The 13,466-nt window shown below is 40.3% G+C and overlaps 1 protein-coding gene across 2 annotated transcripts in view; it reads right to left on the bottom strand.

The window, feature by feature from the left end:
• Positions 1-2,933: 2,933 nt before the first annotated feature.
• LOC122068848 (novel plant SNARE 11-like) overlaps positions 2,934-13,466 on the bottom strand; it is a 43,184-nt gene continuing 32,651 nt past the window's right edge. Inside the window, exons 10-11 of one of the 2 annotated variants that reach the window (XM_042632767.1) lie at positions 3,302-3,437; positions 2,934-3,212 (exon numbers count right to left, since the gene is read on the bottom strand). In XM_042632767.1, coding sequence (XP_042488701.1) covers positions 3,348-3,437 — 90 coding nt within the window. In that variant the 3' untranslated portion in view covers positions 2,934-3,212; positions 3,302-3,347. Of the gene's footprint in view, positions 3,438-13,466 lie in introns of both variants that reach the window. The other variant, XM_042632766.1, reaches the window with a different exon arrangement.

Genomic DNA, 13,466 nt, shown 5'->3' with positions numbered 1-13,466 from the left:
TCGGTTGGGGGCTCAGGCCAAGGCCGAACGGACCTGATTGAAGGTCCAAAACTTGGTTGGGGGCTCAGCCTAAGGCCGAGCATACCTGATCGAAGATCAACACCTCGGTTGGGGCTCAGGCCAAGGCCGAGCAAACCTGACCAAAGGTCCAACACTTGGTTGGGGGCTCAGGCCAAGGTCGAGCAGGCCTGACCGAGGGTCAACACCTCAGTTGGGAGCTCAGGCTAAGGCCAAGCAGAGCTAACCGAAGACCAACACCCCAGATGGGGGCTTAGGCCAAGGCCAAGCAGACTTGACCAAAGGTCTTTGTCTCAGGCAGGACAAAGGCCGAAGCTAGAAGAAAGAAGGTCGAAAGAGCATATGAAAGAGAAGGAAAATGACGGAAGACGTGGTTACTCCCACTGGAAGGGCTTCCTAGGGAGAGTAAGGGGGCTACTGATATACTCAAATTAGTCACCCAATGAAGCAAGAACACTTGGCGTCCAAGGGAAGGACACATGGCACCTAACTGAGGGATATCCAGTATGACCATAACTCCAGAGACCGGGAGGAGGGGGAGACTGGAGTCCCTCTCAACTAATAGAGGCCACGAGGACTCTAACCACAAGAGGAGAAGATACCGGGATAGGGAATATTTTCCATCAAGGGTAGGAAGACGTATCCTAATAGGACTCGAAAAAGGGGTAATCCTATAAGAGGAAACCCAAAAAGACAAACGGGTAAGTCAATACGCTCACACCATTACTCCTGTGAAAACATTGTTCTGCTAGTCTCTAACTTGGGCGTCGGAGGACTAATCCTGGAGACACCTCCGGGCCTCTGCCTTTTGTGCTTGTGCAGGATCGACGCTCAGTCTCATACAGTTTTTTGGTGGTAACACCCTTATTTATTAATATTTATGAAGAGGCATCTTCTGCAGCCAGGGTAGCTGGAATATTGTGCAATGTGCGAGGTCAATTAACACATATTAATAGGAGATACATGTTAGTCATTGGGGATCTTATCCAAGTGATCTGCTTGTGATCTTGTGACACATGCATATAGTTTGCTCAAAAGATGCATTAAACGGTAGTCAAGTTGGTAAAGGATCTTCACCTTAGGAAATGTGGGTTCAACTCTTTTTACCTCATTGAGGCCATTCACATGGGCGTGTTTAGTGTTCTTCACTGCTTTCAATGAAAGTTGAATAGTTCTCATTCAACCCCAGTATGACCCAGTCCATGAGGTTGTGGAGTCAATATGAGCCCACGGGACTAATCATGCCGAAGCCCTAGATATCTGTGGTTAACAAAAAAAAAAAATCGAAAGATGCATTGCTTTTGTTATGTTTTATTCATGTTAATAAAAAGGCAATATTTGTTTCAAGAATATTGGTTCTGGTTGAACGTAAAGCTATACTTATTATGGTGTGTGATTGATGCCATCCGCCCAATTATCAATTATTGAGGACTAATGGAATGTTACAACTTATTGGGGAAGAAATGTGAAACTACAAGGAAGAGATCAAGTGAATAATCACATACATCATGAGGAATTTAATGTTGTTTGATACAAATGTCTACATCAACTTGAGAGAATCAAAGATTTTTCATTAAGTCAAAAAAGACTATTCCACATTTCCACTCTCCACTTCACAATGTGATCTCCCCTTACTTGTGTCTAGTATTTTCCCAAACGGAGATGTTGGAGCAAACACACAAAAAAGAAAATAATAATAAAAAAATAAAAAAAAATGAAAAGCAAAACAGATTCACGCAAGACACAGAGATTAAATGAGGTTCACACACCGATATAGTATGCTACATCCTCGGGGGAAGAAGAAGGCGATTCACTATATTTGAAGAAGATTACAACAAAAATCTCTCAAGAACACCCAAACTCGCGGCAAGAACACTCGCCCATAAACACTAAAACGAAAAACTCCAAATCTCACAATGCTTGCTCAACATTCACTACTTGGCACCACTTCTTATCACCAGTCACTCTTCTGAACACACTTTTGAATCGCCTCAAAACTTCTAATAAATCTCACTGCTGGATTTGAGAATGGTTGGCATACTCTGTGGGCGATTTTTCATTTAGAAAACACGAATAGATTATATCTTTTAAGAACTATTTGACAAACACAGGCTCCGTAACGGTAAACCTAAAACTCCTTTTGTAGAAATCTCTCTCTTTGATATACTTGCGTTTGCATATAAATGCATGGAAATTAGCTGCTCTGATGTAAGTAATATGTGCATTCATTGGCTTGTTATAGATTTGTTATTACAACGGATTGAGCATTTTATAATACTCTAACCAACAAGGCTTGAGCAGGTGGCAATACAATCACTAGATATTCTCTCTCTCTCTCTCTCTCTCTCTCTCTCTCTTCCCACCAGTGAAACGTCTCTTCCATCGGTTATCAAACATGTCATTTTCTGGTAAAAGTATTCCCCAAGAACAGAAACTTGCACAAGCCTCTTCGATGTCTAAATGATCTGTAGGTTGTGTTCACAACCTATACGTCGAAGGTTCAAGGCGTATATATATATATATATATATATATATACTCAAAGTGGTAGCCATTCAATTATTAGTTGATCTTTAGAGCTCCAGTGAATGCTCAAAGTGAGGTAAATTTTCAAATTCCTTTCGATTGTTTGAAGCACCAGGAAGGTAATGTGAGATAAGCTGAGCCAATGCATTAGTTACACTGATAACTAATGGCTGGGGGTCCTTCCGGACTGGTGCGACCCAGGCTGTCTGACCCTGGAAATGTTCCTGCAAATGGTCTTCTCAACTGGTCGCCTTGCATTGATGGAGGATCCTTCCTAGACCTCCATAACCCTCTTTTTCCTTTGGAAAGTGAGTGAACTAATCCTTGAATAATAAATATAATTTCAAGTACCATAGACAAAGAAACAAGGTAACATATTTGGAAAAATATGGACATCGAACCCAAAAAAAATTATCAAATATGAGAGTAAAAGACAAGGAATGGAGGAAAATAGGTAGAGAAATCATCTAGTATCGTACAACGTAGTCTCAATCACTAGAGACAACCAATTCTGCAATGGTATATCATCACAAAGAACTGCACTTATTTGGCCTTGGGAGGTTGGAACTGCATTGTAGGCCAACAACACCTTGGACCATGGCTAATCAGACATCAGCTTCAGCAACTCTGTGTTGCACAATCTGGCTCCTCACTGGTATCCTGGATATTCCTTCAGTAACACAGAAAATACGATACACGTAATTCTCACACCCCTAATGTGGTCAGCAAAAAATAATTCACACAATTCATCCTATATACCACACATCTTTTCGACAGCCGCATGAGATGGTTCACTTTCTGTACTCTAATTCAGATCCCAAAGAAGTTTCCGAGCAGGAGCTGGTGGGGCAAGCCCAGGAATATCCCGAATGTTCTTGTTATTTGGGTTCACCAACTGGAAATTCAAAAAGAGGGGAGGGTAAATGACAATATTCTCAAAATGAATAGAACAAATAAAGGATTGCAGGTATAGAAGCCAAAAAATTAACAAGTAACATTATCTAACTAGCTCACTAAATGCAGGTCTATAATCAGCCCCACAAGCATACCCAAACCAAAATGAGATTGCTGGATTGAAGTAAACAAAAATAAAAAATTCAATATCCTGTTTCTGGCATGGATAAGATGCACCATCAGTTGCAAGATCTCATACAAGGTTAGGATCCTTCCTACTACATGAAGAGAATCATTAAGGGCCTGATATCCACCATGCTAACTGAACCTTACCCCTAAGGGTTGAGAAGTCAACAAAAGAGGTTATTTTGACCCTTGTCAAAACAGAAATGTTTCTTTGAAATGGTCGAGATTTGGCAAAAAATTGAGAGAAGAGGGGAAATTATGGAAATACACATGTATGGATGATTAGATAAATAAGGCACCCTATTTTGCTAGTGTATAGTGTAGGTATTGCGTCCTTTTACCTATATATAAGTTATTATGCACATAATATAATATTGAAATCAAGTAAAGTACTAATATTAGTATCCATACACTTTCCCGAGCCAACAAAACCTAATGTGGTTAACATATAATTATATGGACCTAACGAAGCCAATTCAACCTGATTATTTTGGGGAATATAGGTTTCAAGAAAGTTTTAATTTTGATTTTGTAAAACTCCAACTGTCACAGATGTGAATCTAAAGGAGTTCAGCAGAAGTACAGAAGAGGAAGAATAGCACAGACTGAGTCTATCGGTAGGGTCAGATTGGACCAAGGTTGGACCAAAACCTGGTCCAATCGAGTGGGCCATTTGAAGGGGGTTCGGATTCAATGAATCAGGCCAGCTCAGATCCTAGTTTCCTGATTTCTTCAGGAACCTTTTCAGTTCTGGTTATGAAGCAGTTGTGAGCAACTTATTTTATTATATTTCTATTGGAATTCGTAGGATGGATTAGACTCTGCAAGTCTCAAGCCTTATTGGGATGTTTTATTCAGTTTTTGGTTCAAGATAGGACACCCAAACAAAGCCTGCTGTAGGGAAGGATTTCCTATACAGTTTGTGTTGTTATTTCTTTTCTTAATAAGTGTCCTAGTCAATTTGAACTCCTCCAAATAGGCTTAGTCAATGGAAGGACATAAGAGTTAGTTTGATTTTATTTTCTTTACTGTCTTCACCATTATAAATAATTGTAAGAGGCTTTAGCCTCTTCCACAATAAATAGAGAAGCTTTCAGCTTTGCTGATCTTTGGATTCACGTTACATCCATGGGATTCAGGTGTGTTATTTCTGTGGACTCAGTGGGATTCAGTAACTGAAATCCTGAATTTTTATCCTCCTCCTATCTCTTTCTATCTATCCAGTATATATCCGATCACAATCTTCTAAACTTCTCTCCTGCAATTTATATTTCTGTTATTTAATTTCAGTTCCAAATTTCAGGTTAGTTCAAGCCTTGATTCTGGAGTTAATCATCTAATTATCTATGCTGTTTTCATGCTATTAACTTGCATAACAGTCATTAATTCTAGATTATATTTTCTCTCAGTTTTCAAATCAATTTCAGAATTCCTACTTAAAGTCAATGATGTAGATCAAAGCATGAAGAAAAGCACCAAAATAGAATTCAGCACAGCCACCAACCAGCCATTCGTCCGCTTTCGTGGGTCATATTGAGGCTATTTGATGTAATATTGTAATTGGGGAAGCTCAAAACAGTACCGGGATGGGATCTTTTCTCAGAGAATAAAGAAATCCAAATTTTGAAGTAGGTATTTGCTAAAATCTGTTGTTAGAAAAAGAAAATAAGATAATAGCCAATAAAAGTAACACCTAGGCTTCACACCGCAAGGTGGATCGATTGGATCAAACACAAGGGATCTCTTGATCAAACACAAGAAGAGAGTTGCATAAGCAAACTTTGTTTCAAATTCTAAGTTGTCCCTGAATGCTTACAATTGATCCCTATTTATAGAACCAACTTAACAGAACATTACATACCCAACTTCCAACTAACAATAGTAGAAAGTCTTGTATTAAACTTGGGGTAGGAAAGTCTTCATCTTCCAACTACTAAAGTTGGAAAATTCTTCACCTATCAACTACCAAAGGCGGAAAAATCCTCACCTCTGAAAGTTGGAGTGGAAAAGTTCATCCACCAACTACCAAAGGTGGAAAAATCCTCACCCATCATCACTTACAAAAGTGAATTGATTCCCCCCTTTTAGAAAAGTAAAAAGTAAAAGTATCTTCTAACCACTTAAATTGAACTGACATTGGACCGACATTGGACCAACATGGACCATGGTTCAATTGGACTAAACTAAGACTTACTAGCATGAAATAAAAACTAAGAATGGGAATTAAAATCATCAACAAGGTAAGGCCACATGCTAGTTACTCTTGTTGGCCTTCTTCCTAAGGATGTTGGTCTTCAGATGAATCCCCCTGGCTTAAAAACGTTCGTCTCCGGTGAAAGACATGTAGTGCTCATATAAGTTAGGATCGAGTCGAGTCATCAGCATGAATCCAAGTGCAATCAATCTATGGTCGTCCCTTCCATTTGACAAGAAAAGTTGACAACCGGTGCCATGACGAGTGGTTTTGTAATTATCATCCAAAACCTCTTCAATAACATCTTCAAGAGGTGGTGTACGTTGGGGCAACCTTAGCATTTGTTCCATGTCACCATCATCAAAATGATGTCCCACATAAAGATGTAGGTCAGCTACATTGAAGACATTGCTTATGGTCATTTCCTCAAGCAATTCGAGCACATAAGCGTTTGGTCCTACACGTTTCAGCACCTTGTAGGGACCCATCTTCTTTGTATGGAGCTTTGTGTAAACACTATGTTGGAACCTCTCAGGATTTATGCGAACCATAACCATGTCTCCTGGTTTAAACTCCACATAATGTCGATGACGATCAGCTGTAGTCTTGGAGACATCATTACTTAAGGCGATACGTTGTAGCATGTTTGCATGCACCTCTGTGATGTGGCGCAAGAATTCATCAGTTTCAAGGCTGATTCGAGCCTAGGGTGGGAGTGGAACAAGATCAATTCGGCGCTGCGGCTGAATTCCAAGTAATATCTCGAATGGTGTGCGCCCCGTTGTCCTATTCACTGAGCTCTTGTAGGCAAACTCAGCTATGCCGAGGATTGCTAGCAGCACCTCAACAAGTTTCCCAAACTTCTACTAACAACCTCTGTCTGACCATCAGTTTGTGGATGGAATGCGGTTGAAAATTGTAGCTTTGTGTTAGTTTTCAGCCACAATGTCTTCCAGAAATAGCTCATAAACTTGACGTCACAATCAGAGACAACAGTACTTGGCAGCGCATGCAGTCGAACAACCTCTTTGAAGAAGAGCTTTGCAATATGATAGGCATCAAAGGTCTTTCGACATGGCAAAAAGTGAGCCATCTTAGAGAAGCAATCTACTACAACCATGATGGAATCATATCGTTCTCTTGTAGGTGGCAGCCCAAGTACAAAATCCATGCTAATGTCGAGCCAAGGTGCATGAGGAGCCGGTAGTGGGGAGTAAAGGCCTGTATTCTACTTGGTTCCCTTAGCAAACAAAATCGACACCTTTTGATGACATGATCTACATCTTTTGCAATGTGTGGCCAGTAGTACAGATCAGTCACCTGTATGATGGTCTTGTCCTTGCCAAAGTGGCCTCCCAAACCTCCTCCATGTAACTCCCTTATGATGTGATGTCGTAGGGAGGAGTCTGGAATGCATAATCGCGTTCCAAAGAACAAACAACCATCGTGGACAGGTGTTTCCCACCTTGCTATAACTCTGCAAATAGGACTCTGAAATCCTTATCAGATGCGTACTCATCTCGTATTTGATCAATACTAATGGCATGTGCTGAAAAAGTATTGATAGTGAGAACTTTTCGGCTTAAAGCATCAGCCACCGGGTTCTCTTTACTAGCCTTGTATTTCATCGCAAAGATGAACTCTTGTAGGTAAGCAACCCACTTTGCATGCTTCTGACTGATTGACTTCTGAGAATGGAGATGTTTGAGTGCTTCATAATCGGTATAAAGAATGAATTCCTTACCAATAAGATAGTGTCTCCAGTGGCATAACACTTCGATGACAGCATAGAGCTCCAAATCATAAGTCGAGTAGTGTCGCTTGGCATCGTTGAGTTTCTCGCTATAGAAAGCAATAGGGTGCCCTTCTTACATCAGCACACCTCCCAACCCAATATGCGAAGCATCAATTGCCACTTCAAATACACAGGCAAAATCTAGCAGGCGTAATACCGAGGCCTATGTTATCTTCTTCTTGATAAGATGGAGGGCTTTTGTTGCCGTTATTGTCCACCCAAACTTGCCTTTACTCTACTTCATACATTCGGTAATAGGTGCCATGACTGCACTAAAATTTTGAATAAATCTCCTATAAAATGAGGCTAGACCGTGGAAGCTACGGACTTCAGTAATTGTCTTCGGGGTAGGCTAGTTGGTGATGCTCTTGATCTTCTTAGGATCAACTTCAACCCCTTTGGATGAGACAGTAAAACCAAGGAATACAACCTTGGGCAGCATAAAGGAACACTTGAGATTAATGTATAGCTTCTCCATACAGAGCACCCTCAAGACTTGCTTCAAATGGTCGATGTGATCATCTAGATGCTTGTTGTAGACTAAGATATCGTCAAAGTATATAACCAAAAATCGACCAATAAATGGACGAAGTACCTGTGTCATAACTCGCATGAATGTACTAGGTGCATTCATCAGACCAAAGGGCATGACCTTCCACTCGAACAGTCCATCCTTGGTCTTGAAGGCGGTCTTCCATTCGTCTCTTGGCCGAATATGAATTTGATGGTAGCCACTTCGAAGGTCCAATTTTGAAAAGACCTTTGCACCGGGTAGCATGTCTAGCATATCATCAAGCCGTGGTATGGGAAACTTATACTTGACCATTATTTTGTTGATCACTCTGTTGTCGACACACATGCGCCATGAGCCGTCCTTTGGAGTAAGCAATGCTGGTATAGCACAAGGACTAAGGCTCTCAATGATAAACCCCTTCTGTAGTAGTTCATCAACTTGCCTTTGGAGCTCAGTATGTTATGCAGGACTGAGACGGTAAGCTAAAAGGTTGGGAAGCACAGAACCAGGTACCAAGTCAATAGCATGCTGAATATCGCGCATAGAAGGGAGCTTATTAGGTAGCTCGTCAGGTACTAAATCAGAAAAGTCTGATAAAAGCTCTCTAATAGGCCATATGAGCTGAACTGTTAGCGGTGGAGTGACCTCTCTAGTAACCAGGGCTAATATCGTGCCTGTATCATGGCTGGTTCGCTCAAACTGCTTTTATAGAACAGCTAAGATCTTCTTCTGTGGAAGGACCAGCATCTTTTTGGTATTGGTGGTGGCCTTCTGATTAGTCCTCAATGTTTGTCTCTTGCACATCTCCTCCGGTATGTTAATAGGCTCAAGTACAGTGTGCTGCCCTTTAAAAGTAAATATGTATTGATTCTTCTTTCCGCTAGTGAGAACATCCTTATCATACATCCACAGCCCCCCTAGAAGAACATCAGTGAGCTCCATAGGAATAAAATCACACCATAAATTTTCTTGATATCGAGAAAGTTGCAATGGAACAAAACAACGTTGATTGACCTCCAAAGTATTTCCATTCAACAGGGATACTTTGTAAGGTTGTGGGTGCTTTTCTATCTTCAAATGCGCCTTCTTCACAAACAACTTAGAAACAATATTAACGCAGCTGCCACTGTCAACTATCACCTGTACAGTATGATCAGCTGAACGCATGCAGTTGTAAAAAATGCAAGTACGTCGCCAATCCTCGCCTTTGGTTTCAGCCACCAATATGCGAGAAACCACATGAATGCTATAGGAGCCATCTTCATTTACTTCAGCCCCATCATAATAATCAGCATCTTCATCTTCCTCTTCCTCTTCCAATGGAATTGGAGGATACGGGAACTATCTTTATCAGGAGTATCATTGGCGTCAACCAGCACTGCTACCTTTTGACGTGTAGGGCAGTTTTTGGTATAATGCCCCCTCTTCTGACAATAAAAGCATTGCACTGTGGCAGTGCTAGACATAGGTGCCTTCCCCTTGTGATCAGCAAGTGGAGAAGGTGTGGTACGTGGAGGATAAAAAGTAGGATTCTTTGCTGGAAAATTTTTTGTGATCTCCCCAGCTTGACATCCAAACTTTCTACCTGTAAGAGCTAGTAACTCCTCTGCATGTACTGCCTTCTTGAAGCATTCCCTAATATTGGATACATCTACTACGCCAATAGCACGACTTATATCAGATCTCAAACCCAAACGAAAGTGGGAAAGTACCTGTAATTCATTCTCCCTGGTGCCAGTGTGTGAATAGAGTGAATCAAACTGCTCCATATCTTTGCAACGGATATACTCCCTTGACGAAGAGTATTCAACTTGTCCTGCAGCTGCGATCTAAAGTGTCGTGGTAAGTATTTGGCACTAAGATCTTCTTTCATCTCTTCCCAAGTACTGGGAACTCTGCCACGATCTTCCAGATCCCTTTCTTCAGTTCTCCACCATTCGCGGGCTAAACCAACTAGTTTAGTACGCGCTAGTCTCATCTTGCGTGACTCAGATAACTCAAACCAATCAAAGTAGTCATCTAAAGCAGCCAACCAATCATAAAATACCCGTGGATCATGCTTGCCAATAAAGTCCTTTAATCCAAGCTTGACCTTTTGTGAATCATCAGTATGTCGACGAGGTGCTTCAAGATCACCATTGAAATAAGATCTCATATGCTCCTCGAAGGTAGGCGGTGTTGTAAAGGTTCTTTGTTGTTCCCTTTCAACACTTCTCCTATGTTGACGATGCACAACAGATTGTAGTTGATACATGTCATCCCTTTCGAATGGTACATTGTTGCCTTGTATTGGAGTAACACTTTGGTTCTCAAGTCGCAGTAACCTCTCACTAATAGCTTTTTGATCAGCATAGAGTTGTTGAAACATTTAAATGGCTTTTGCCTTTGGATCAGGTGGAGGCAACGGACACAGTGACTCATTCTTGCCATGCTCTGATACCAATTGATGTAATACTGTAATTGAGGAAGCTCAAAACAATACCAGGATAGGATCTTTTCTCAGAGAATAAAGAAATCCAGATTTTAAAGTAGGTACTTGCTAAAATCTGTTGTTAGAAAAAGAGAATAGGTTAATAGACGATAAAAGTAACACTTCACACCGCAAGGTGGATCGACTGGATCAAACACCAACCAACCTTGATCAAACACAAGGGATTTCTTGATCAAACACAAGGGATTTCTTAATCAAACACAAGAAGAGAGTTGCATAAGCAAACTTTGTTTCAAATTCTAAGTTGTCCCTGAATGCTTACAATTGATCCCTATTTATAGGACCAGCTCAACAAAACATTACATACTCAACTTCCAACTAACAATAGTAGAAAGTCTTCAGTTATTAAACTTGAGGTAGGAAAGTATTCACCTTCCAACTACTAAAGTTGGAAAAGTCTTCACTTACCAACTACCAAAGGTGGAAAAATCCTCACCTCTTAAAGTTGGAGTGGAAAAGTGTTCATCCACCAACTACGAAAGGTGGAAAAGTCCTCACCCATCATCACTTACAAAAATGAATTGATTCCTCCCTTTTAGAAAAGTAAAAAGTAAAAGTAACTTCTAACCACTTAAATTGAACCGACATTGGACCAACATGGACCATGGTTCAATTGGACTAAACTAAGACTTACTAGCATGAAATAAAAACTAAGTATGAGAATTAAAATCATCAACAAGGTAAGGCCATATGCTAGTTACTCTTGTTGGCCTTCTTCCTCCGGATGTAGGTCTTCAGATCTGCATCACCATTACTATGTTCATGTGGAGCTTATCTTGGAGTTTGGGCTGCTGATTGTATGGAGTACCATCTAGAAACTTGAGCCATCAAAAGTGCACCTTCTGAATATTTTATTTAGTTACAATTTTCTTTTATTTAGCTTCTATTTTGATGAATCTCTACATTAGCCGAAGAGAGTTGTTATTTTCTAACAAGGCAATATTATCAACCCAGTTGTCATGGCATCAAGGCGACCAAAGGCACTGGAGGGGGTCCAGATGCAAGGCGACCAAGGTGCCTAGATGCCTAGGCGTTGCCTGGACAACTGTAATTATTGATAGAGGTGGAGGCTTTCCTAGTCTCCCACGATTTTGACAGTAAGCTTATGAGTGCTTTATGCATGTGTGTGCTAATGAAAGACAACCACTGTTGTGAAAGACAGCCTGGGTGAGATGCCCTTGTAGAGAGAGGTGGGAGACCAACATATCTTTCTATTTCTGACCTTGTTCTTCAACTGGTGAGTTTCATCATCTATTGAATCTGTAATCTTCAATTTGTAAGGTATTCTTCTATTACTTTCTGTTAGTTTCTAATTCAAAACTTCAGTCATCATCCCCATATTCTGTTGATCTTCATCTGAATCTTCTGTTTTGTTTGAACCAAAATTTTCTCAAGTTAATGACCTGTACAATTGTCACAGGTCCATAGCTAATCGGCTTCTGTTTTCCACCCACTTCACCAAATTAGCAATTTCTGGTTTTTTCACTTCCTGGTCTGGTTTTGCAGGATTTTCTTAGGATTTTGAGTACTGCCATTCACAAGGCTACAAACCACTGTTTGTCTTCAGTTCTGACTGTCTAATTCTGTGTATACTTACTAATTCTGTGACTGTGACAACTTCCAGTCAAGCTGTTGGATCTGGACCAAATTTTGGGAATTTATTCACCTCGCCAATGGGTAAACTCAAGCAAGGTCTTGTCCTAATCATTTTGTTCTGCTGTGAGTAACACAAATTCTTTCAATTCTGATTTTTACTTCTGCCCTGGGATTCTGGTTATTTTGGTTTCCTGGTCATTAATGGTTTGTGATCAGGATACCAACTGTCAACTTCTTCAAGATCTTTGTTTTCTGATTTGATTTTTCAGATCTGAGTTCAGAACATTTTTAGGGTTCTCTCTATTGTTTATTCATTAAATCAGATCAATGTTAGCTTATTGGTTTGAATCTTAAATCTTTTCTAATTAACTCTGTTCTCTGACCGAATTTTCAATTTCATACTTTAAGAAGAAAACCTTCATAACTTTAAATCTGGCTGTCAGTTTTCAATCATCTTTTTCAACATTGTTCATCTATGGTTCCACCCAAGGATTGGATAGGTGCAAATCAGTCACTTTTGCCCTTACTTTTCAAAAAAAAAAATATATATATATATATATATATTTGTTCTTTCTTTCTTTCTTTCTTTCTTTCTTTACGGTTTTACCCCTGAAACGATACTGGTAGCCGATCCAGATCTGTCAGGTATTGGTATCAGTCTCAGCCGATACTGATACAGACGATCCAATACTGATACTTAGAACCATGGTTCTACCTGATTCGGGTCTAACTGAACCAGTGATGGCCCATCACCAAAATAATGATGGGGGAAGTTGATGCAGACTTCCAGTAAGAAAGAAGATGTGCCTGTTGTTTTGGGTTTCGTTTAATTTATCGGGTCTAACTGAACCAGTGATTTAAGTGTTATTTAAAATAGACTTAATTTGAGTGCCCAATGAATTAGATGCTATGGGCAGCTTAGTATTTTTGTGTTTACAATTGTAATGGGCCAATCCCATAAGACTAAATATTACGGATTGGAGATCCTAATCTAACTGCACGGAGAGCCTTATCTAATTGTCTTCCAACCCAATCCATTCTCATCTACCATCACCTCAATGTCCCTTCTACACGCTGCCTCTGCTGGAATGGCACCGAAGATGTTGACCATCTCTTTTCTCCTGCCCATTCTCCACCACCATCTAGAAGAGGGTCCATAGTTGCCGCTGGCCTTCTAGAAGAAGAGTTCTGCCTCTAAGTCGAGAGTGACTTGGATTGATATGACTTTCGTTGGCTCTACCATTTGACACTGTA

The sequence above is a fragment of the Macadamia integrifolia genome, unplaced genomic scaffold (assembly GCF_013358625.1).
Source record: "Macadamia integrifolia cultivar HAES 741 unplaced genomic scaffold, SCU_Mint_v3 scaffold462, whole genome shotgun sequence".
NCBI lineage: Eukaryota > Viridiplantae > Streptophyta > Magnoliopsida > Proteales > Proteaceae > Macadamia > Macadamia integrifolia.
The sequence above is the reverse complement of the archived record's forward strand: the minus strand, read 5'-3'. Positions and strand labels throughout refer to the sequence as shown.